Consider the following 24167-nt stretch of genomic DNA (forward strand, 5'->3'; position numbering starts at 1 on the left):
CCGTCCTAATTACATCGGGATCGCTGTTCCATGCGTGCGTGGGGCTGCAGACAACGCATCGCTCACGGACCTGCCTAAACGCGCATCAGCTCAGGCACGCACAGGGGACGGCGAGAGGACAAGGCACAGAACCGGCTGGCCTACCTTTTGGATGCAGCCCTCCTGTGACGACACTTCCGCATCAGTCAGCATTTGCTGCAAAACAATTTGAAAGGGGTTGTTAGTTTCTGACAAAACACCCTTCTTAAGCTATGGGGGCTATAAAATCATGGGGCAGATCAAATGTTCTCGACATAATGAGGGTCAGACCTAGTGGCTTCTCCATATTAGAGAAAGCTCTCTGTTGAGAACTGGGGTCCTTTATCCTGAAGTGTCTCCCTGTTTGTTGAGAACGGGAAGGAACCCCCCAGGATGTCGCCTCCCTGGAAAGGCAGCTGGGGTCCCTATCGGGACAGAGCCACTCGATGTGGCTCACCCTTGTCCTTTAGTATCTGGGCACAGACCCACACAGAGGCATCTCAAGGCCAGCACACGTTATTAGACACAGCTCAATGGGGCTCGAGGACGTTTCGAAACGTAACCAATTCTCTCCTTGCTTCCTCTGAGTTCTCCCAGCAAATAGAGCAGCCTGTATTCAGAGAGGACTTTGTGTGTGTGGTGTGCAGGCCAGGAGGGGTGAGCAGGAGGGGGCACAGTCCAGCCCACATGGGGCTTGTGGTCTAGCTGGGGAGACCAAGCTCAGGTGAGCGACCAGATTCACCCTGGGACTCGGTCAAGCCATGCCCCGAGGAGAGCCACTGTGGAGGAGGCAAGAGCAGAGGGTAGAGGTGGGCAGAGGTCAGCAAGGCCTGACGGATGCTGGAGGGGTGAGAGGGGACTCTGATGTCCTCTCTCTCCTGCCTCTGTTTTGGCAAACCAGAGGGGCAGCATCTTAGCTTGTTCTTTGTCCCAGACTCATGGGAGGGAGATGTTTCTCCACGAGTTTTGGAGGAAGCTTCTCAGAAGGAATCAGGCTAAGGCAGAAAAGCAGTGGTGCCCAGTGTCACGGACATGCCCTGGGGTGGCCTTCGATGACCCTCCTCCAGCAGTGGGCTGTGGGCGGCACCAGGAACTCCTGCCCTTCCCTCTGCCTGTGGACACAGGCTTAGCAGAGTAAGGAGAGAAAGTGCCAGCCGTTTTGGATCTTTCTTCTACCCGACGGTTTCAACTTGGACCCTTCCCTGGCTCAGCTCTGGAGAGCGGTAGCATTTTGCCTGGATGGCGTCTCCTCTGAAAACCCACCAAGTTCTACTCCAGGGGGGCAGCGTCTCAGTGACAGGTCCCAGAGCGCTTTCTAAGCTATGCAAACTGACAAATTAGCTGTACAAATGAGATTTTCCCTTCTGGGTCACAAGTGCCCCACAGAGTCACAGGTATAAAGTGTAACATCGTTTCCATAAAAATAGAGACCAAGATTGAAACTAATATATGAAAAATAAAATGAGAAATGGTATCAAATCCAGGGGTTTTTATTTCCCCTTTCCTTAAAATTACTACTGCCTTTTCAAATTACAAGCATGGAGCCCAGAGTGCCCGCAATGCCCACGCAGGCCGGGTGAGAGGACCTGGCTGCCGCGTTCCAAAACTCTGGCGAAAGGGCCCGGGCTCAGCTGTAATAACAGTAAGTCATATTTTTAAATGTTGAGAATTCTAACCAATTGGGGATTTTATGTTTCTTTTTTCTGAAATTGCGGTTTGGAAAGTGGCTATAAGTGAAAAAAAAAGAATGAGACAGAAAAAGGTGAACACCTCAACAGAGACCCGGGATGGTCCCCCACCAGGAGAACTGGCAAGAGACCAGGCCACCAGGTGCTTTATCCCCCTGGGCCTGGGGCTGGACAGGCCCCAGGGAGATTAGCCTCAAATGCTGGGGGCTGAGCTCGGCCAGCGGGCAGGCCTTAACTGCCCTCTTGTCTGTGCTTTTCACCCTCGAATCTAGAGCCAAGACGGCCGGCCAGAGGCTTGGTCAACGCCGAGAGAGGAAGGAGCAGGGCTGACCAACTGGATCTCAGAAAAGTCTGTGGCTTCAGGAAAGGGCTGTGCTCATCAATGCTCAAAGCCAGAGAGGCCATCCCCTGGCCACCTCCCAGAGGCCCCAAGGAGAGAGACAGGCCACTGTCCTGCTGCAGGCTGCCCAGGCCCACCCTGGATGTGGTCACCCACAGAGACTGAGACCATTGTCAGTGTCATGCAGAACTGGGGGCTCCACAGTTGGGTCACGGGGTCCCCTGGACCCGGTGGAGCTCTGTGCTTCATAAACCTGCCCTTTATGGGGGGTAGGGGGGAGTGGCTTGAACCAGGAGAAAAAGTGTGTTTTAATTTTTCTACGGAGCACAGCCCCCAGTCCATGGGACAAAACCACAAGACAGGCTCCCGTCCAGAGTGATCTCCCTTCTTGGAACGCCGCCTGAGCCCTGAGTCCTGTCCCCTGTGACGGAGATGCAGACACCACGCTGAATCAGGAGGTGCCACCTGGGGCCTGGTGGCACGTGTGCCTCATACTCCCCTTTCACCCCATTGAGTTTAGTTGAAGAAGGCCCCACCCAACCGCCGTCGAGGAAGCCTGAGCCACCAGACCAGGCCTGAGGCTGCTTCCAGCCGCCTGCTGTTCCCAGGGACCATTCCCAGGGAAGGGGTTTCAGGGACTTCCTACACAGACCCCCGTTGCCTTGCAAAGCCCGAGAGAGTGTGCTAAACGTGTCAAAGGTACCACGTGACTGTTTTTGAGGCATAGTTTACAGGTTGGCCTCCTCCTGCTGCAGATAGGCCCAGCTCAACCCCATTCCCATGCGGGCCACGCACTCACGTGCCTGGGAACACCAGCGTTGGTTTCAGGCACCCAGAGAAACCTCCTTCAGAAGAGGAGAAATGTTCGGGGGCTGTGACCTGCCCGTGGCCCCCGAGGCTGTGCTGGAGGCAAAGTGCTGAGCTGTCTCCGGTGGAATCCCTCCCTGTTTGGCTCCAGCCCCCGGCCCCCATCCAGGGCACAGGCCCAGGTCTGGTGAAAGGGACGCTCCCACCCCATGGTAGCCCTGGGGCTCCCCGAGAGTAAGGGCGATGGCTGGGTGTGCTTCTCGCAGTCCATGCTGTAACTGAGCCTCCGTCAGCGTCAGAATTGTGTGTGGATCATGTTGTGAGTTAAAGGCTGGGGCTGGAACCAGAACTGGGCCTTCCCAGCCCTGCCTGCTTCGCGGGCCGCATCACTGAAGGAGATGCTGTCGTCTCTCTGGCATCCCCAGAGAAGTCGGTGCCACTTGCACAGCCGCCATCGGCGATGGGACTGCGCCTCCCAGGCCCCGGGGCTAGCACCTGCTCGCCCTCACCGCTCACAACCCCATCCTGGAGCCCACAGGAGCTGGGTGTTGCTCGCAGTGGGCATTAACTGGCCTCTGGCTGGACATTGGCAGGCAGGCCCCTTCCTCTTCCCAGAGGAGGAGAAGGTGCGTTGCCAGGGGCTCAAGCTCCCTCCCTCCCGATGTGCGGATCATGGAGCACTTCGGGAAGAGCAATGAAGTCCCTCCATCACTCCCAGGGAGGGCCAGCCAGGGGAGGCCCCCGTCAGCCCCGCCTCCCCATGTCAGAGCCCTCCAGTCTCCCACACACTCCACGCTGAGCCCCAGGGTGGAGCCGCTCGCCCTCTGCCCACCGGCCCCTCTATTGGAGTGCGCGCCACTCCGGCCGTGTTTCGGTCAGCTTTGTCCTCACTTTGGTTTTTGGTGGCCCTTGATCTTCCTTTCTCCGCACTCCCCACGACCCCCTTCACCGAGAAGGGGCAGTTGTGATGACTGAGCAGGTTCTGGAGTTTGCAAGGCACATCACGTATGCCACCTTGGCCATAAGCACTGGGGAGTTTCCGCGGGGAGATATGGCTTATGGTCATTTCATTGAGGGGCCAGGGGTTCCCTCAGGCCAGTAGTGGGCTTGAGGTTAGCCAGAAGGTGCAGGGGTGGGTTTCTTCTTCTCTGAAGATCCGGATGCTGTCCTAGAAATATGTTCACACCCCAGGGAGTCAATGCTACTGCTGGACTGAAGCGAAGCTGCACCTAGGGGACGTGGGGAGTGTCCTGGGACAGGAGGCCCAACCTGGGGAGAGAGGCGGCTGGGGCCCTGTGCGTTCTGGACTCCAGACAATGCATGGCAGCCTCTCTCTCTGAGGACGGCTCAGGCCGTGTCCCTGCGGCGGCCTGGTTCCCACGGGCTCCCTGACCTGCATCTGAGGCACCCACATGGACCACTTCTAATTCATCCAGAAACCCTTGGTCAAAACCAGCATGAGAAACTTTCCAAGGAGAGCCCAGCCAGCACCCCACAGCACAGGATCCGTCACTCTCAACTGTGCTCAGAAGACGGGGTACAATGTGAGCGCCACATACCCTTTCTCCCCAGATTCAGCCTCTTTAACTGTCCCTTAACACAGCCGGCTACCACCCAGGCCCAACCATGTCCCACAGGCCTTGGGCTGAGGGTGGCCAGGACCACTGTCCTTCGTCAGAGGCTCACAGTGCTAAATGGGATGGAGCATTCCAGGAAACCCATCATTTCGCCAGTTCGAGGCCCTTCTCTTCATCGGGGAAGAGTCTGGTAAGATCTGTGCTCAGTGATGGCTCCTACCTACCTGGGAGCCTGTGGTCAGACGGGGAGGTAGAGATGGACGTTTAAACCACATTGTCCTTAACTGGTCAAGATGCTGCACACAACACGCCGAGCAAGAGACCAGACAGAAGCGTGCACATCTGTGCAGGGCGGGGATGGGCGGGGCAGCGTCTCCACTGCTCCTCCGAGCCTGGTCCCCCGCTCCCTTCGGGCTGCAGGGTATGGCTGGTTGAGAGTGTAGCTGCCCAGAAGCACAGCTGTAGGACCACAGGTGGCTAGGGAAGAACCACACCCAGTCACGTGTTGCAGAGAGAGGTGGGGGCATCAAGCCCAGCCTGAGCGGTGCCCCCTCCAGAGGAAGCCGGTACTGATGACCTTGAAGAAAGGAGTGCCCTCCTGCAGGGGGGAGGTCTGAATCCGTTCCAGAACTGCCCTGTTCTGGCAGCTTCTCTTGCCTGCCCCTATTTCACAGCCTGTCTTGGTAGGAACGCATGTCATTACCTCTGCCCGTCACCCACCGCTGACCTCGGGTGAACACCTGCCAGACGCACGGCTTCTGGAGCCTCTCAGCCCGGCCCTCTCCCCTGCCAAGGCAGCCACTGTGCTGAACAACCTCTTTATTTTGCTGGTGAGCCCTCAGCACACGCGTCGCTGGCTGACCGGCTGTTGGCAGTGGCTGTCACTGCTCTCAGCCCGTCTCAGCACCCCGGCAGAAGTATTAGGTGTGTTTTGATTAAGCATTTTAGCCAAAAAAGTGAGGTTTGACCTCCAGCATTTTGCTTCTCTCGCGGGTATCAGCGCCAGGATTGAGCTAAGCGGGGTTGGTGAAAACATCTTTTTTGACTCTTAAAATAAATACCCTCTGTTCTCCAAAAAGTCAGTGCAGAGCAGACGCACACACAGACGTCTCGTAGCTCACAGCTCCGGAGCTCTGGCGTGTCCCCCGAGGGGGGCTGTGCTTTCTGGTCGGTGTCACAAATGGATCCCAGAAGGTTTCTCTCCCTTCAACGTAATCTGTTGTTAAAGTATTTGAAAACACACCTACAGGAGGCAACCCGGACGGAGCCCCGGCCACACAGCTTCCAAAACCAGGGTGACGTGGATGAAGCCCTCTGTCTGGCCTGCGGCCCAAGAGGTCCCCCATGCTCTCGTTTACTGACCTCTTGTTCTTGACCTTGAGCCCAGACCTCCCTCTCTAACCTGTTTCTCTCTTGTCCACTGCTGAAGTGGCCTCTTCGTGCCCACAGACGTGAGTCTGGGTCTAGAAGTGGCTAAAAGCTGATTCCACGGCCCACCCCCTTGAAGAAGCAACGATGGGCGGGGGCCGGGCTGCCTGTGCAGGTCACTGCACGGGGCTGTCACAAGGGAAGTGCTGGAAGCCCGGCCGTCCCAGCTCTGAGCCTCACGCTGCTGACCTCGGGGAGACTGGGGGCCACAGGGGCTTGGGGTACTGCTGGGGACACAGTCTAGCAGATGGGTCAGGACTGTGGCTTCGTGGTCAGCTGCTTTGGACTCCACGGGGCCGGCCCTCTTAGGAGGGTTTTACACCCAACAAAGCAGTGCCCTCAAAATGGAGACAACGAGCTGCCAATCAGATCTCACGGAACCGCCGAGCATCAAACCCGTCTTATTCTCAGCAAAGGATGCCACAGCCTCACGGCCGCTTCCTCCCTTTCTGGGGAGATGGAATTTTTTAAGAACAATTCTCATCCTTAATTTTCTGTCCAAATCAAAGTCCTAACACGACCGCCACTTTCCCTGGTGTAAATGCTGTGTTCACGTCGTGACGGCCACAACATCAGGGAGGTGGCAGGATGGTGACAGCAGCAGGCAATCTTTCTGGGAGACCATAGTGTGGGAGGCCTGTCCCAGGCACCTCAAAGGCGGATCTCCTGTGCTTCCCACAGCAACCCCGTCTGGGCAGGAGCTCTGATGACCCCCTTTACAGACAGGACATGGGGCTCGGGCGTGGGAGCACAGGGCAAATGTCGCAGACCCGCTAAGCGGTGGAGTCTGTGTTCAGATCCGGGCCCCGACTCTGGACTCCTGCTCTGGAGGGACGGAAGGCCTTTGGGCCTGCATCCAGCGGAAAGAAGCCACGTGCCAACCCTTCCGACCAGGTCTCGCACCTGAACCCTGGCCAGGACCCTCCCCGAAGCGGGCCGTCCCCTCGGCCAGGCCCGTGGCTGTGAGCTGGAGCCGAGCTGGGTCGTGTCCCGCTGGCAGCTCAGACAGGAACCGTGGAGGGTAGTCCGTCAGGCCAGGCCACTCTGGCTCCCAGAGCAGAGGCTCCAGTGGTGTTGACACAAGCTCTTGAGCTCCCAACTGGGAGCGGGGTGATATTTATTTATTTTTTGCATTAAAAAAAAATCAGCTTGGCTGTGTTTGAGCTACAGAAATGATTTTTTTGAACGGCGCCTTGGACACTGTTTTTAGCTTTTATGCCTAAACAGATACTTCTCAGTTCTTTCAAGTGAGATCTGCCCAATGAATGGAGCCTCTCTCTCTACTCCTAAGAGAAATATTTACACAGTCAAGTATGGCACGAAAAAGGACCCAGGCTCCTTCAGAGAGCCCATCCCCGAAATGCATATAGATCTCCAGGCGGCTGTTTACATTCCCAGCCTCGCATCCCTGGCCTCCCCTCCCCAAAAGCATTTCTGAGCCTCCCGTGTGGGACCCTGCAGTCAGGGGTTTGTCCCAGGATCCCTCACTGAGAGGCTGCACCAGTGTCCAACACGAGGAAGAGCCCCGGTGAATGACAGCAAAGGCCCTCCTTGCAAACCCTTTTTCGTGGCCAACAAGGAAACTCAGGCTCCTCTGCCTCCAGGCCCGTGCAAGGAGCCATGACCTGGACTCACTCCCGGCCTGCTTGTCCCAGGTGCGTCCCCTGAGCCCTTGGCTCTGGGTGTGGGGTGTTCTCTCTTGACCTCTCTGGAGTGCGGGGGGGCCTTCTACTTTGCTCTGGCTGTGAGAGCTGACGATGGGGCGGACAGCATTTGCCTGGCCAGCACGGCTTTGCACAGACCCAGAACCTCTGGGCACGGCTTGCCTGCTGTCAGATGTGCCGAGAACACTCCGTTCGCTGGCAGCTCTCCGTCCGTGGGCACGCACCCCTCTGCTGGATCCCCTGCCCCGCCTGTGGGCCGTCTGGTGCCCCCATCTTCCTTTCTGCAGCATGAACGACTGACGGAACGAATGAATCCCCGCCCCCGAGGCTTCTCTCCAGGTTAGATGGTCTAGTCTTTCCGAGGTCCCCTGAGGGCAGGGGGACATCATCCTTCAGACCCTCATTTCATAAGCAGCCAGTGAGTACTTTTTGTCTACACTGCCCCATGAAAGGTGACGTGGAGACACTTAAAAAATCTCAAAGCAGCATTGATTCCAGGATTAGCTACTTTGGGGCAGAGGCAATGGGTCAATGGGTTTTACCCCCTCCTCCAACAAGATAAACGTGAAGAACATGGAAGGCCCCCCCAGACTCCTGCGGAGAACCACTGAGTGAGGGGCCGCTGAGCGCGGGGCCTTCAGAACGTCTTCAGAATCCCCACCCAGGAAGTGGTGGGTAGAGGTGGGCAGAGGAGAGGAGGGGGCTGCAGCGGGGACAGGGGCAAATGAGGATGCCCAGAAGATGGAGGAGGGCCAGGCTTGGAAAGGCCTCGGGGCTGTGCCGTGGACGTTCTTGAACACCGGGCAGGGTTTCGATTTGCCTCTGAGGGCGAAGCTGGACACGGATGCTGGCAAGACAGACAGACAGACAGGTGCAGGGCTGGGAGCAGCGGGGGAAGGGAGGTCTGCAGGGCGGGGCAGGGGGGAGCGGCCTCATGGGCCCTGGTCCCTACGTGGCTGCAGTCCTTGTCTCGACTCCACGGAGCACGTGGGGCGTCTTCCCTGTTCACCTGCATGTTGGGGTGTCAAGATGGGCTCTGGGGGGCTAGAGATCAGGCTGCTGGGCCCCCAGTTCCCTACCACCAGCTGGGGACCTGTTAGAGGCTGACCAAATGAACAACAGTGAGACAGAGGAGGACGGAGGTCCGGGTGGGCCAGGCACCATGCTGGGTCCTTGGCTCACATTAACACATAAAAACTAGAAGAAGCCTCTGAGAAATGGCCGTCGTCACCAATCTTTACAGATGAGGAAGAGGCTCACAGAGGGAGAGTAACCTTCCCGCATGTGCACAGCTGGCGAGGGTGGACACGGGAGTCAAGCTCAGGCAGCTGGCCCTGCAGGGGTCAAGGTGAGTGGGGCCCGCGGGGCAGGGGCACGGGCGGAGGGCAGGAAAGTGGAGCCCCTTTCTCCACAAAAGACCACAGGCAGCCTAGGTGTGGACCAGCCTGGCCCCTGATCCTGGGTCCCTGGGCATCCGACACAGCAGGGCTCCCACCGCAACCGTGTGCCTTCCTGATAAAGCACCCGGAGAAGTACAGGCAATGCTGCCAGCCCGGGAGCTCCCCACGTCCCTTCCAGCCCACAAGCCACCTTGTTATCCGTCAGCTCCTCAGCGGAGCAATCTCAGCGCAAATGCTCCCGAGCAGACAGCAAGTCCATGGTCCTGACCGGGGTCACAGAGGCCCCGCAGGAAGCGGCCGCTGGGAGCCCTCTGTGGCGGTTCTGCCTCTCACTGCCCCCAGCTCCTGGCCTGTGCAGCAGCCCACCCAGGCCCCTCCAGGGCCTTCTCCCCAGGCTCCCGGGGCCGTGTGGCAGGAAACAAGCAGGCACAGTGGTGGCGCCCTAGGCTTGCCCCAGCCATGACCTTGCTTTGTCCTCTGAGTCTCATGCCATGGGGACATGTGCGGCGGAGTCAGGGGAAGAGCTGGAGCTGTCCTTGGGGGATGTTTGCGAGGATTCCAGCTCTCTCTGGACTGCCACCGCGAAGCTCTCCCTTTCCAGAGGGGACAGAGGGCAGTGTATCCCCAGCTCAGGACATCCTGACCTCTGGAGGCTCTGGCTTGAGCCTCCCCGCCAAGGCTCTGAATACTCCACCAGGCAGAGACGGGGCTCTCCACATGCTGGGCAGCTCCGGACCTCGGGGCCCACCCCACAGACACTGCTCAGCCCCTTCTGTACCCCCTTCTGAGTGGGGTGGCATGGGTGACCCAGCCTAGGGACCCCTGGAGCAGGTCAGACCTCGGGGTCCTACACGGCAAGGACCCCTGCCCTGTCATCCTGGCCTCCGCAGGAGCTCTTTCCTAGAGCTCCCACCTGGGGGCTGTGTTGGGCTGAGCCCTCGGGCACGGAGAGGACATGCTGATGGCCCGGGCAGGTGAGGGGGCTCTGGCCAGGGCGCTGACCGCGCAGGGCTGGTAGGAGAAGGCTGACATGTCCACGCTACGTCAGCAGTCACGGCACGGGCTCCCAAGCCCCTTCTTGGCCAGGCGGCGAGCTGAGGGCTGGGCCCAGGACAGTCTCCACAGGCCCTTGTCCCAAGGAGATGGTGTCCAGTGTTGCACCTGGCCCTGGTGGACAGCTTCCTCCTCCTGCTTCCGGAAGATTGATGTCCCCAGAGGAAGTACCCGTAAATCATAAGAGCGGGGTGGCATGTGGCACTTCCAATCAATGACTCATGACAAGCCATAACTCTCAGCATTGGAAAGGGAAGCACTGGTGCGTCCAGGAGCCGTGCAGTAGCTGTTCCAGGAACTGGACACGCGTGCCCCGGAAACGGCGAGAAAGTTCTGCAGAGCCATTTGTTCCTGCAACTGGGGCCAGAGCTTCCTTCTGAGGGTTTGGGTTCCAGAGGAGAAGAGCCCAGAGCTGGAAGGAGCCGTGCAGCCTTGGGAGGCCCCAGATACGGCAGAAGGGGTCCCAGGGGGCGGGGGCCTGCCCTCGCTCAGCTACCCAGCGGGGACCATGCCATGGGAACCCCACAGTCCCTGTGCTGCAAACTTGGTGTCGAAAGTTGGTGATTCTAGTGAGACTCCGGGGGGCCTCACCCTTTGTCCCCCACCCCCACCCTTCATTCTCTGTGAACTTTTACAGGCCCCACTGCTTGTAGAGAGGAACGTGCTTATTTCAAAGCTCTCTTAACCTTTCTGGCCAGTCTGCCCTCTCCTACCAGATCAGACGCCTCCTGAGGCCAAGACCCGGGTCTGAGGCCCCATCGTGTTCCCCCGGAGCGGACACACGGCTATAGACCCCAGGCGGCACTGACCGAGCAGTAACGGTGAGTAAACGAGTGAGTCAAGACCCCTCCTCCAGCGGTCACTGAGCTGCTGTCCCGGCCACACTCACCAGGTGCCCGCCCTGTTTGGGGAGGGGACAGCTGAGATCAGAGTGGGCTGGGTTGTCCAGGCTGAGGGCGGCCTGGGCCCTGTGTCCAGGGCAATTCTCGGAGACCTCGGGGCTCGGGTGCCTACTCGGGCCACCCTAGAGCCATGCTTGGGGCCTCTACCTGTGCCGTGTGGGAGCGGGCACCTCGCTTTGCTGGCCCGGGGGGAGATCAAATACCAAGGTCTGAAGGGCACAGGGTCCAGCTCCCTTGGGTTGTATGTCCTGAGGGAGAACAGCATGGGGAGACCAGGGTGGATCTGAACTGTTCCGGGGTGAAGGCCATCCCTCCTCACCCCTGATGCCAGAAGGCCAGCCCCTCTGTGTGTGTCCTGCACCAGTGCCCCAGGACGCAGGGGGACCAGCATCCACATTGCCTGGAACTGTCTGGGTTGGAGCTCTGACAGCCTCCCATCCCTGGAGCCCCTCAGTTTAGTCAGCCTGTTGGGGGGAGGCATCAAGGCCCACCTGGAGGAGGCCCCTCCAGAAGGTGGGGATGTGTTAGGGATGAGAACCCTGAAGAGAAAATCAACACAGCGGCCACACGCACACCTAGGTTCCAAGTTCCTGAGTCTCTCCTAAAGTCCGATGCCTCGGGGACACCGGGATAAATTAACCGCAGACCCCGGAAGTCCACCAGCCTAAGGGGAGCATTTGCAAGAACTTCAAAGAGCTGAGGGCTCCAGGCTCTGCCAAGACAAATAAAGGGGGGCCTGACAGGTACGTGTCCCCATTCTCCAGCAGCCACTGAAAGACTGGAGAGAAGACAGTCTTAACATAACCTTGCTGGATTTTCTAGAATGTTCTTTCATGTTCCGAAAGCCCAGTGTCCCCGCGCAGCCTAACCCCTTTGCAGCCCCAGAATGCTGTTCACCTGTTGAGAGCGTCAGCCACGTGTATGGCACACCTCACTTCAGTGCTTGGCTCAGGCCCCCATTTGCTCTGCTGGCCACAAACCAGAGGTGGCTCTCCCAACTCATGTCTGAAAAAATATGTCCAGGACCACTGCGGGCCTTCCCCATCTTGTTTCTGAAAGCACTACTACTCCTGCACTCCTCCACGACAGCTCATCCAGAGAAGCCGCCCCCAAGACAGCCCCCCTCCGCAGCCCCGTGGACTTTGCACCTCGGCGTCTCCCACATCACAAGGTCCATTATCCGTTCTATGCGCACATTTGTCTTTTATTCTCAGCCCTTTTTAGTTATAGAAATAACCTGGATATTGACAGAATCATATTAATGCGCTTCAACTTGACCCTGTTTATTGATAACTTGTTTGTTAAGATGATCCTTAATAATCATAAGTGAATACGAAGGGGTCATAGATCTCCTGGCGACGGCTGCTCTGACACACTCGAGTTTGAAAGTCACAAGACCTGAGGTCCATCGCCCACGCGACTGGGCGAGGCTGAAACGCAGCCCCCCTCCGTGTGTCCCCCAGGATTTGAGGTCTTCTTGGGCTGAGTTCCCATCCCACTTAACTGCGGTTTGGGGTAACCTTTAATTATCTGAAGGTGGGAGGTCAGAGATCATCACCCCAGGTTGCAAAGCAGAGTTGAATTTTAATTCCCTTTAAAAACATCAGGCAGAGCTCTGCCAGGACAGGAAGGACACTGAAGAAGCAGCCACCAGTTGTCACCGCCCCTGGGGGCAAGGACCTAGGGGACAGAGGGCTTTCCCTGATCAAATCCTGGCCTCATCTAATCCTCACTCTTTAATTATTCCCCTTACTCCCTCACTCAGCAAATATTTGTGGACTCTCACTTGTAGGTTCCGCAAACTTGCAAGCCAGTGAAGCCCGAAGTACAAGTGTTTCCATTCTTAGTCATAATAAAATAGTAATGATACTAATAACAGCTAGCATGTAGCTCTGCAAAAGGCCTCATTGTGCTCTTATTTAACGCTCACCATAATCTTCTAGTAATCCCCACTGGCCCCTGGGGGTGCTGAGCTCAGAGAGGTTGAGCAACCTGTCAAACATCACACAGCTGGGAAGTGGCAGAGCTAGAATTCCAACCAGGCCATGCCCTGAGCCATTCGCTTATGTGAACTCTGCAGAACTGGTTCCATTTGGAGAGATGGCAGGGGGCGGTGAGGGGGAGGGAGGGAAGGAGAGACGATGAAAAGGAGCTGTGTCTTCTCTCCCACAAGAATGTTTCCAATCTGTGGGGAGGAGGCAGCGCGGCAGAGCCCGGAGTGCCTGGGTTTTGGTCACAGCTGCCGTGCTAACTCGAGACCACCGTGCGTGGGGGCGGCGGGAGGCAGAGAGCCGCCAAACAAGACCGCACACTTTCCTAATGGGACCCAATTACAGCAACAGCTGTGTCGAGGAATTCCGCGCTGATCCGCTGTGAAAAACGGGCAGCCTTTGGAATCGTGCAGCATCCATGCAGTTGCCACTGCAGCCAGGAGCCCCTGGGGCCCAGATCTGCTGTTTGGGGATCAGGCTGAACCAGCAAGGCTTGGCTGCCCCCATCCCCCACTCCACCTCGGATTTCCAAGCAGATCCCGCGGTGCCCCTTCTGCATTTCCCGCGCGGGGAAGGCACATTGAAGATGCTGCAGAGGGAATTCTGGAGGACTTCCCAGATGCGGCAAACCCATGGCTAGGGCCACCAGTCCTTGAGGATGCCTTTAGGGGCTCCTGGCTAACATGGGGCGTCAGCTTGGCCCTCTTCCCTTCGGGTGCCTCGGCCGAGGGTGCAGAGGCCACAGGAGCAGCACAAAGACTCTGGACTCAGAGCCAGCTCTTCCAATCTGAGCCCCACAGCGCATCTCAGCACCGTATGCCCTTGCTAACCAAACAGACTGCGCGCCCTCATCTGTGAAACGGGGCGCAGATGCATCGGAATGGCGCCACAGCCGTCCACCCCAGCCACGGAAAGGGTGCAAACGGCGACAGGGCCCAGCCAATTTTCCTTTGTTTTTCAACAAGAACACAAGTGCTGCTGCTGCTAAAGATGTAACTACCAACTGCTGAGGCTGCCAGCCTCCTAGAGCAAAATCCTCTTGCGGGGGGACCCACGATAACGGTGCTCAAAGATCAGCGACAGAGAGACCGAGCCCCACTGGGCCGCACTGGCCTCAGGGGGTCCACTGGCCAAACCCAGCCCGGGGCCTGTTTTGGTGTGGCCTTTGAGCTAAGATGGCTGTTACATTTTTAAAGAGTCATAAAAATGAAGAATATGGCACAGAGACCGCATGTGGCACAGCCTGCAATATTTCCTGTCCGGCTCTTTACAGAAGAAGCGTGTCGACCTCTGGCCCAAAGCAGACACAGTTCCTGGAGGATGGAGGTAGGAGGTCTCTGTGTCCTCAGGAAGCCGGTCCAGCTGCAAGCCAGAGATGGAGGCACGAGGCTTCCTGAACCTTCTGCAGGAATGGGAGGCTCGATGGGCAGAGAGGGCTCCTCTGTCCCAGGGAGGCTTCGCCTGCGCTCTCGGCCAACACTCAGCACTAAGGAGAACCCCGAGCAGCAGAAAGCCCGTAAGGTTGTCACTTCAAGTGCCGTGGGTCCGCAGCCGCAGCGAGGTCGCCTCCAGGCAGGTGGGAAAGCGTGCACAGCCACGGGCAGGCGAGGTTCCCAAGAACACCTGATCCCGCGACAGCTGCAGCCGCGCCGGGACCGCGGAGAGCGCGGCCCAGCTGCCGCCTCCCACCAGGAGAAGACGGTGTGAAATTGGAAGCAGTTTGAAACCACTCTGTTCGCGTTCCTTTTTCTCTTTTTTTCTCTGTTTGTTTTCCAACAAGAAGTACTTAAAATTGTCACGAAGGAAATCTGAAAACGCCCTTTGGAATTTCTACCCAGAGCCACTTGACTTCCAGGGATGTTTGGCCTCCCCTGAGGGGAGGGTTCCCTGCCCGTGGAGAGCCTGGCTCAGGAGCTTCTGCCTGGGCACGGCGGAATGTCGTGGACTCGCCCCATGCCAGCCGGAGGGGCTCATCCTAGAGGTCGGTGTGGGGGCACATCCTCATCCACAGATGCCTCCGTCAGTCCTCATGACACCTGGGGGCCTGGAATGCTGTTCCAACAGGCGCCCTTGCCACTGCCCTTTGGAGAGCCACCTGGGACATCAGGAATGGCCCAGCAAGTTGTCGGTGGAGGCAGCTCTGTCTCGACACCCTCAGCTAGAGAGCTTGGTGCCCGAAACTGTCCCCTAGTGATCTCATTTTATGACGACACTGCGGGGACCCCAGACAGCTGCACGGAGATGTGCATGTCCCTCCTCGGGCCACAGTGACACCATCAGAAGTGGGTAGAATGTGAACACCAACAACACAGAGACCAGAAGCCCCTGCTGATTGTGCTGCCATCTGCACAGCGCACGAATCTATTCTGTGCCACTTTTCCTTGCCTTCTCCCTGGTGGCTGGCACACGGCTGCTCTAAGAAGAACAACGTCCTCTCCTCTTCCTCCCGCCCGAGTTCTGAGAACCAAGGCCTGGATCCCACTGCTCTCCTTGGGGCCTCGGGAAAAGTGCACACACCTGCTTACTCCCTCTCTCTTTGTAGCCTTGAAATCAAAGCAAGAGCCTCTTCAGTCCGTCCCTGGCTTTCCTGCAACAGCCAGAACTAAGAATGGGCAGCTGGAAGGAGCCTTCTAGCTCACAGACCCTGGAGGCAGCTGGATGGGAATACGCTCTGATTAGCCGTGCGACCCGCAGCATGGAAGCCCTGATGGCGGGGCGGGAGGTGGCACTCTGATGCTCGTCCACCGTGTGGCATGCCTGTCAGTTTAACATGACAAGGTCACCATCTGTCTTCGGGATGGACTCAGAAAAATGACCCTCATTAGTGCAGGAGAAAGAGTGGGGCACAGAGTGAATGTGCCTCCCCCCAGGGCCATTGGGGGAGACACGGGAAGGCCCCAAGGGGCACCTGCGTGTTGTGTGCATCTCTGTGCTGGGCCTCCAGGTCCTCCCCCAGCTCCTGAGCGGGTCTGTGGGCAATTGGCTCTTCCAGGGAAACTTGTCCACACAGCCCATGCATGGGCAAAAATGGCCTCGGGAAAACATCGACCATGTTTTCAGAAATATTCTTGGACATAGTTGGATTTTTTAAAACGCTATTCTTGGAGCTGGGAGATTTTGTTGGGCAGCATAATTTATTTGCTCTTTCCAAAGACTGAGAAGAGAGCTGAGGTCTGCCAGGCTGGGAGCCACACAAGGGTCTGTGAAAATACTGCCTCAGGGCCTGGGGTGGGGGGACAGCGTGTCCTGTACACAGAGAGAGAGAGAGGAGGTGAGAGAGAGATAGAGAGACAGAGAGAGAGGGAGGGAAAGAGAGAGAGGAGGGGGGAGGGAGAGAGACAGAGATAGGGAAGGGTGAGGGGGAGAGAGAGATGGACACAGATAGAGAGAGACCCCCACTCGGCAGGGGCCCTGGAGAGCTGGCATAAACGAGAGAGCGGGTCTAACCAGCGGAATTGGTGGGACTGTCTGGCCCGGGGGCAGGCTCCTGGGCAAGGACACACTGAGTTCTGAAGGACAAGAATCACGCCTGGACGTCTGGTGGCCTCCACTCCTGTGGTTGTACTGCAGGGCCCGCTTCTACTTCTAAGCACTTGGGACAGACGAGCGAGAAGAGAACCCATTCCGATTGACTTGTTGCCCATTCTGGACTCCCCTCTTGGCCAGGGCACCGCCCCTCCTCCCAGGGGTGGCCACAGGTCCCCTTTGGCCACAGAAATGACAGTGACTCAGGGAGGTGCAAAAAGTCCTTTCTCTCTATGACCTCCATTTCAGCCGTTTTGTTTGGTTTACGGGTCTTAATTATAGCACATCCACATACATACAAGTAGATTCCCCTGCGTGGGGGCTGCCCCGAGTTTGCAGATTCACTGTGCAGATTAAAGTAGAAAACCTTCGGGTCATTTTTCCTCTCCCGACCCTGACATTGAGGCACTTTGTTTACGTGTTCCCGTGTCACTGTTGGTTTACTTCCCTTCCCCGGAAACTCGGGGCTTCTCTAGGCTGTGCCCCGGGAGGAGGGGCGAGGACCTGGACGGATCCTCCCTCTGGATTCTCTTTACAGGGAGATCCTGTGGATTGAATCCGAGTTGCCAGTTGACCAGGGCAGCCTCACAGCTGACGATCTTTTTTGTCTCGTTTTCCCTAATGGAAAAAGGTTTCTTTGGATAAAACGATGAAACTTCGGAGGCAGCAAGGAGGCCACAACTTGAAATAGCGGACTGGACCAGGAGTAAACTTGACCACTGGGGTCAACGCGGGTGCTTGTGAGAGCTGCAGCAGGGAGGGACCTGCTCCGAGGCTCCCGAGGACCAGCACCCGTCTGCACGCAGCCCCTGTGCAGGAAGCAAGGCCTGCTCTGGACACAGCTGCCCGGCAGGAGCACTCACAGCCAGCTAGGGAATTTGGTCTTTGCACTTCACCCAGCCAGGTGCCGGAGCTGGACCCTGAGTCCAAAGTCCCCCAGTCCCATTTTGGGCCCACCGGTCCTGATTTCCTTTTGGCATTGGCCGATAGAGTGAGCAGCAGACCCCTGGCCACGGTGGTGTCCCCAAGCTCTTGGCTGTCACGATTCTGCCGCCCTGAGAACTCCACTCGGCGGCTCATGCCTGAGAGACACCACAATCTTTTTACCCAATTTTCCAGCTGAGTTGACTGAGGCCTGTGAGGGTCAAGGAGCTTGCCCGGGGTCACTGAGTAAAACAGCTAAGCCTCTGGCCTCAGGACGAGGATGCGGGACTCCGGTTCCTGTTCCTAATCGCTTCACCAAAGGCTCTTTCATAAATAATCGAAATAACAGGGCTTCATTTTTCTTTAGAGGATGAACTCCCCAAACAGCCACCGGGGTTGTGGTCCACGTGCGCTGCCAAACCCTCGCAGGCTGGAAGGGACGCTGCAGTGTGGAGATGGGCGGCGGCACTGCTGGCTCCTGCGAAGGCATTAATTTGTAACAGACGGCCGAAGCCCCGGAACGCGAGTCCGACGGTCGGCACATGCGACAGCGGCTGATTATTCATCGCTGACAGTTATCGGCCTGTTATGAAACGTATGAATTGCCCCTTTCATACCACATGCCTATCTTTAAAGTGCTTTATTAACTAACATTAACCAATCCAATTAGCAAAAGACACTGTATTTGTGTAATTAGTAATCTGAGGCTTTGTTCTGTCTTGGTCTTAAAGAGAAAAGGCATCACATGCTGATTAGCGTTAACACTGTACAATTAAGAGAAGTGGCCAGATCAGCCAGGAACATTCTCGATCCCTGGGGTCCCGTCGGGGTACCTGGCCCGGTGCAGACGTGCAGAGGCTTATGTCTGTGGCCTTCCAGCCCATCCAGTCGCTGCCTCTCACATCCAAGCTCTGCTCTGCAGTTGCCATGGCCTTCAGCATCAGGAAGGGGAAATATTTGTTTTTATTATAAATTTAGAGGCTGAGGGGTAAGAAACCTTGTTATTAAATGCTCTGAGCCCAATTCTGCAGAAAATCTCAAAATCCAACTTTGAGTATTGATTGCAAGTTTTTTTTTCTAATCAGATGCCAAAAGGAACACTGTGGGGAAAGACGTCTCGGGACGGGCCTTGGCCAGGCAGCGTTTCTGTTTACGTCTCTGAGCGAGCAGTTAAGGTTCGGAGACATGGAGACGGCCCGATGGGGCCAGATGTTCTAGATAAGAGCTGCAGGCTGTAGGCCGCGTGGGTGCACAGCACACTCGACCAAAGACCCGGACTACCATCCTGCCCGAACTATCGGGCCACGGGAGAGCCCCGAGGCAGAAACGACCACCGGGCAACATGCCCGGGGCCCTTCTGCGCTCTCCGTGGAAACCCCGGATTTTATTAGTTCGTAAAACTGCAAAGCAAGCTCTGTGCATTGGAGCCACTGCACCGGCACTTCTTGGTCAACAAACCCGACTAGCTCTTGTTTTATTTGTATTTATTTTATTTATTAGGAGGCCCAGGGTTCCCTCGGGTACCTGCCTGCTGGCCGCCCCCTGGTTCTGGGTGGGAAGGAAGCTGGTCTCGCCTTCCTTCCTGGCGCCTGAGCTACCTGAAGGAGGGAGCTGGTGTTTCACCAAAATGTCCTTGAACCTGCCTACCCTGCTGGGCACTGCCCATGCTCCCTGGGCCACGCCCTGTCCTGGAAGTGGCTGCAATGACCTGGGCTGGCTGTCACTCTCACCCCACAGATAGAGGAAAGTCACTCTCACCAAATTCCATTTGTTCCTACAGAGGGGAAAAAGAGCGCCCCTCAGCGCCCGGCGCCAGGATTGGGGGCAACGGCTGTGTCTGTGCGGCGCTCCTCCAGGGGCTCTGTCCTTGTGAGCCAAAACTTCCGGGGGAGGAGCTGGGTTTCCCTGCTTGCAACCCAGATGTTGGGGCGGCAGGCAGATTCCCCCAATTTCATTCCCTCGCCTGCTGTAGACGGCGCCTCTGCTCAACTCCTTCAAGTAGGATTCTCACTGTTTCTTTTTTCCACTCCACATCAAAATAAAGTCACAATTCTTTAAGTCTCAAAGCCTCATCTCTTTTCTGATTCCCTGCTTTTATTTCCTTCTATGTGCTGGCATGAGTGCGCGGGTACACACACACCCACAGACACACGCATACACACTCACATACATTCACACACACATACACACACTCACACACAATCTCTCACACACACACACACGACAACCTGTCCATTGCAGGCGGGCAGGGGTGAGTTCACTGGGTGCTCCCGGAAGGCAGGGCAGACGAGGAGACCTGGGTGCAAACATTTCAGAAAGCTCTTCAAAATATTTGGGTTTGTCAAAGTCCCAAACCGCCGTTCGCCAGGCACTTTTCCCGCTAGTGTTTGAGCCCGCGGGTATTTTAAAGGAAATGAAATCCGTGTGTTTCTGATTTATTTATACTTAACTCATCAAAATGCTGTTTTAAAGAGCTATTTTGTGTCCAGAATGCCCTTTATGCCTTTTTTCCCTTCTAAACTAAAAGCCATATTTTGCCAAGTGTATATGACCTTAAACACTAACATTTTCAAGGTTCTTTCAAAAACCAAGTTCACAAAGTGCGAACAGACCGGAACAGAACGAACGGTGCCCCTGGCCTCTGGAGAAACCCAACGACCCTCGGCCCCACCAGCCTTTTGCTCCGACCCAGGCAGGGTGTCCACCCGTCCCCCATAATTGGATCCCTGAGAAGCCGTATCCGATGGGAACAAGCAAATTTTCCGAAGACGAGAATCCCCACAGCTGGGATTTCACAGTTTCTCCCAGAGCTCTTGCTGGAGCAGCTCAGGGTCACCTCAGGTGTGAGGCCCCTGCTTGCCCGGGCGATAAGGGGCTCTTTCCAGGAGGGGCAGTGGGGGCTCCTGCTCTCATCCTGTGGAGCCCACAGCGTCTTTTATCCCACAGTCGGCCCAACTCCTCTGCCTCGCTTTGCCCCTTGGGACTGCCTAATGCAGGGGGCCAGGTGAGCACACACAGTTCTAGTGCCAATTGAAGCCAATTCAGACAGGGAAAACACCTTCTCTGCACCGAGAGAGGAAAGAGGTGGCTGCTGCAGCCCCAAGCACGTGTGGGAGAGGGTCCACTTGCAGGCTGGGTCTTGCAGGGAGGGCAGGCTAAGGCTCCAGGGGGATAAACGAAGGGAGAACTGGCAACACTGTCATCTGACCTATAACAGGGGGACTCTCATATGCTTTGGGATGTGATATTTATTTCTGGCTGATTTCATGCAATGGAGTTCAATTATGAATTTGATTGCTTTTTTGGTGCACAATATAAAATCCTTTATCCCCACAGCATTTAATTGTGTTCCCTGGCAGATTTGGTATTCATCATGGCCCTGCTGTCCCCAGCCCCAAAGATAAACCATCCGAGGGGCAATAAATGTCCACTCTGATTATTGATGCTCTCAGGGAAATTGATTATCTATTTGAGGGGCAGTGCAGGCTGATGGATGGCTGCCTCTCTCCCTGACACCAGAGCTTCTCTGAAAGACAAATCCCTTGATCGGGGCGATGGATTTTCTATTGTACTTGAAATTTTCAGAAGTGACATCCGTTTATCTTAATATTTGAAAAAGGCAGAAAAGCCTCCAATGGAGTTGGGAAGCCAGCATTCTCTTTCATCCGTTCACAGGATTTGAAGTTGAGAAGAGCAACGAGATGAAAAACCGAGAGCGGAGAAGCCGGGCTGGTTCCTCATTCGTGTTGCACGCCCGCTGTCCTGTTGCCACGGCTGAGTGCAGGGTGCTGGAGGCCAGGTGACGCTTCGCACCAGGTCTGTGATTTACTGAGAAATTTGTTCCCGAGGTTGTGATTGTTAGTATATGGTCCGAATGTTCTAATTTACGAGTATTTCCCTGCAACCCACGAGAGGAAAAGCAGGCTTCGGATGAGTTTAATTTGATCTAAAGAAAAAAATAAAACCCGAGCGATTTTATCCTAGATATAACACTGTGTATTTTGATGGCCAAAGAGCCTTTCTTCCTTTTGTCACCATTGGAAAAAAATGTCTATGAACAGGAGGAGAATGTGGCGTTTAGCACACCTGTGTGTGGGGGGGTGCCACCCTACGGGGCTGGAGAAGGAGCTGAGACAAAAGATGAACTTCGGCTCATCAGCGTTGCTTCTATTAGGCAGAAGATAACAGGCATTATAAACTCCAGAAACGTTTGCTCACCACGAAAATCGATAGCGACTCCATAATCAACACTGTGATTGGCTGTACCCTAGTGACAATTAGCCCAGGTTGTGTTGGTGTGATAATTCTCAAACGGTAGAAAGTGGCCTTTATTTTGGTGGTGGCAGAAGCAGGGAGGGAAATTTTGGCCTCATCTGGGCACTCTGCAGACGTGGCACACCTGTGGGCAGGGGGTCTCGTGGCAGACAGCCCCAGCACACGCTCACTTCTGGGAGTTCCTGGACCTGTGGCTTCCATGGCCGACATGAACACCCCTCAAGCTGGTCTTGGCCCCTCCCGAGAGCAGCCAGCCCCAGGCTGCGATGGCCGGGCAGGCAGGCTGCACACTTTCTCGGGCATTTTAGTCCCCTTTAGATGCAAATGCCCAAACTTCAGGGTTTGGAAACGATCTCTCGGAGAACTGCAGGTGGAGGCAGGATAGGCACAGAACCTAGGGTGGCCACAGTGTGGAGGGCAAAGCTCTGGTTCCTGCCCTCAGCCCTGACTGCACACTGGAGACATCCAGGGGCTTTGCAAAATGCCAATGCCGAGGCCCACCACCCGTCGTTGACTCGGTCCCAGGCCCGGGCTTCAGTGTTTGTCAAGTCTCCCAGGTGATCCTGGAGCGCAGCCAGGGCGGAGAGCAGGCCCTGCCTGTGCGGCAGCTGGGGAGCAAGTCCTGCTTGTCAGGGCTCTAGAACGTGCCAGCGCTATCCACAGGCAGGACCCAGAAGCTTCCACTACCTGAAGCCCACGGAGAAAGCAGGGATGGTTCACAACGGCTGAGAGCCCCCTACCTCGTGGGGGAGGGCAGGAGAGAGGGCTTCCCCTGGGAAGAAGAGGACCCCAGCCCTCTGGCCTGCATAGAGCCTCACTAAATGCATCACGGGCCTGAGCCTCCCCAGCAGGGCGGCAGGCTGGGGCAGCTCACCCCCATGGGCAGTCAGATGTGTTGCCATTAGCTCCTCCACCTGGGCTACTTGCTTTGTGCAGGGACGGGTCAGATGGGACCTGAGCTCAAGGTCACGGCACCTGCCACTGAGGCCGGGCCCTCTGCGCACATCTGTGAGAGCCCTTTCTTCCCCTCCCGTGGCACCAGCACCAGGTCCGAGGGCCTCTGTCAGGAGCACCGGGTGCTCCAGGGTCTGGGGAACAGAAGAGGGACAACCTCATGAGGTTTCTTGTGCCATGTTCTACCCTTTCAGGCTTTTCCCACAGAGGTTTCTCCATGCCAGGTGGACCCTGAGAGGGGCTCCCAGGTTCTGGGCCTCAGAATGAGAGGAGAGTGAATTCTCCAGGAGGGATTTATGTAAGCACACACGCACATGAGTGAGCTGTGTGCATGCATGAACTTTGTGTGTATGTGTGCACATACACGTGTGTCCATGCTGGTGTGTGTGGCTGTGTGCACGTGAATGTGGTACACATGTACATGCATGTGTACTCTGTGGGTGCATGCATGCATTTTGTGTGCACACACGTGTGTCCATGCTGGTGTGCATGCATGTGTGCACTGCGTGTCTCTGCATGTGTGCATGTATGTACACGTAAGCATGTGTGTGTGTCCCATGGTGCTCAGGCTGAGGACGGCTCAGGGCTGAGCGGGAAGGAGCCAGGAGAAGAGGCTGAATGCAAACTGCCCATCCAGCTTCTGCGCCTGGGAACAGTGCTGTGTGCATTGTACATCTGAGGCTAGACTTTTCCATGATTGACGGCCCGGGCAGTAACTATTTTTACTGAAGAAAATACAGTACTCATAGATTGGGTCCACTCAGGACAAAGGGTCTCCACAATGCAGGCTCAGACATGCTTCCTTTATTTGCACAAAGACAACGCATCCAGGCAGCTCTTCATGTCTTGCAAAAAAGTCCCACATACATTATCCGGTTTGATCGTCTCCCTTATGTTGTGAGGCAGAGGCTCAGAGAGGTCAAGTGACTTGTCTGACGCCATTCAGCAGTGGACTATGCACCAGTACCTGGAGGGTCTGAGCCCAGGCCTCTGCTTCCTTAGTCTAGAGGCTACTTCCCTAAAGATCAGAGTGAGATAGAGGTGGTGGGGCCCTGCTGGAACATTCTCCAACATCTTCTATGCCAGCGTTGCTCACGGCAGGTCTAAAGCAGATGTCAGCAGTGGCCAGCTGGAGTTCCAGGTCCCCTGCCTGAGCCAGCACAGTTCTTGAGCGTCCTGGCACTGAAGGTTGAGTGGCTGACAGATGCTGGCTTTACTGGCGTCATGGTGGTCATCCCAGGGCTGTGTCGGGCCGAGCTAGCCGTCCTTTCTTGCCCAGGCATCCCGTCTCTAAGAGGTCACAGCTAGGACATTCTCCATCGGAGCGGAGTGTCAGCCTTGGACGAGGTGAGTGTCCCCGTTTGCTCAGATGCAGAACTGCATCCACTGCCAGCATCACAGAGTGGCCCCTGGTCCCAGACACCCAGGGGCTGCCAAGGAACTGAGCAGCCTCCTCGCCTGGCGCTGACAGAAACTGCTTCCAAGGCTGGGCCCTTCTAGACTATTCCAAAGGTCCCTGACGCCCTTGCCTTTCAGGCAGAGGAAAACCACGGGCAGCCTAGGTGGGTCTCAGGACCCGAGGATGGTGGGGCTAGGTGCTCCTAGGGCCTGGGGCCCTGCA

General features: G+C 56.4%; 1 protein-coding gene across 1 annotated transcript in view; it reads right to left on the reverse strand.

Annotated features, from left to right (window-relative positions):
* PRDM16 (PR/SET domain 16) overlaps positions 1-24167 on the reverse strand; it is a 231359-nt gene that overhangs the window by 174858 nt on the left and 32334 nt on the right. The window contains exon 3 of the mRNA XM_087445768.1: positions 145-195. Within this exon, the coding sequence (XP_087301894.1) occupies positions 145-195 (51 nt within the window). The remainder of the gene's footprint in view (positions 1-144; positions 196-24167) is intronic.

The sequence above is a fragment of the Ceratotherium simum genome, chromosome 22 (assembly GCF_057802395.1).
Source record: "Ceratotherium simum simum isolate JZ-2026a chromosome 22, ASM5780239v1, whole genome shotgun sequence".
Classification (NCBI taxonomy): Eukaryota; Metazoa; Chordata; class Mammalia; order Perissodactyla; family Rhinocerotidae; genus Ceratotherium; species Ceratotherium simum.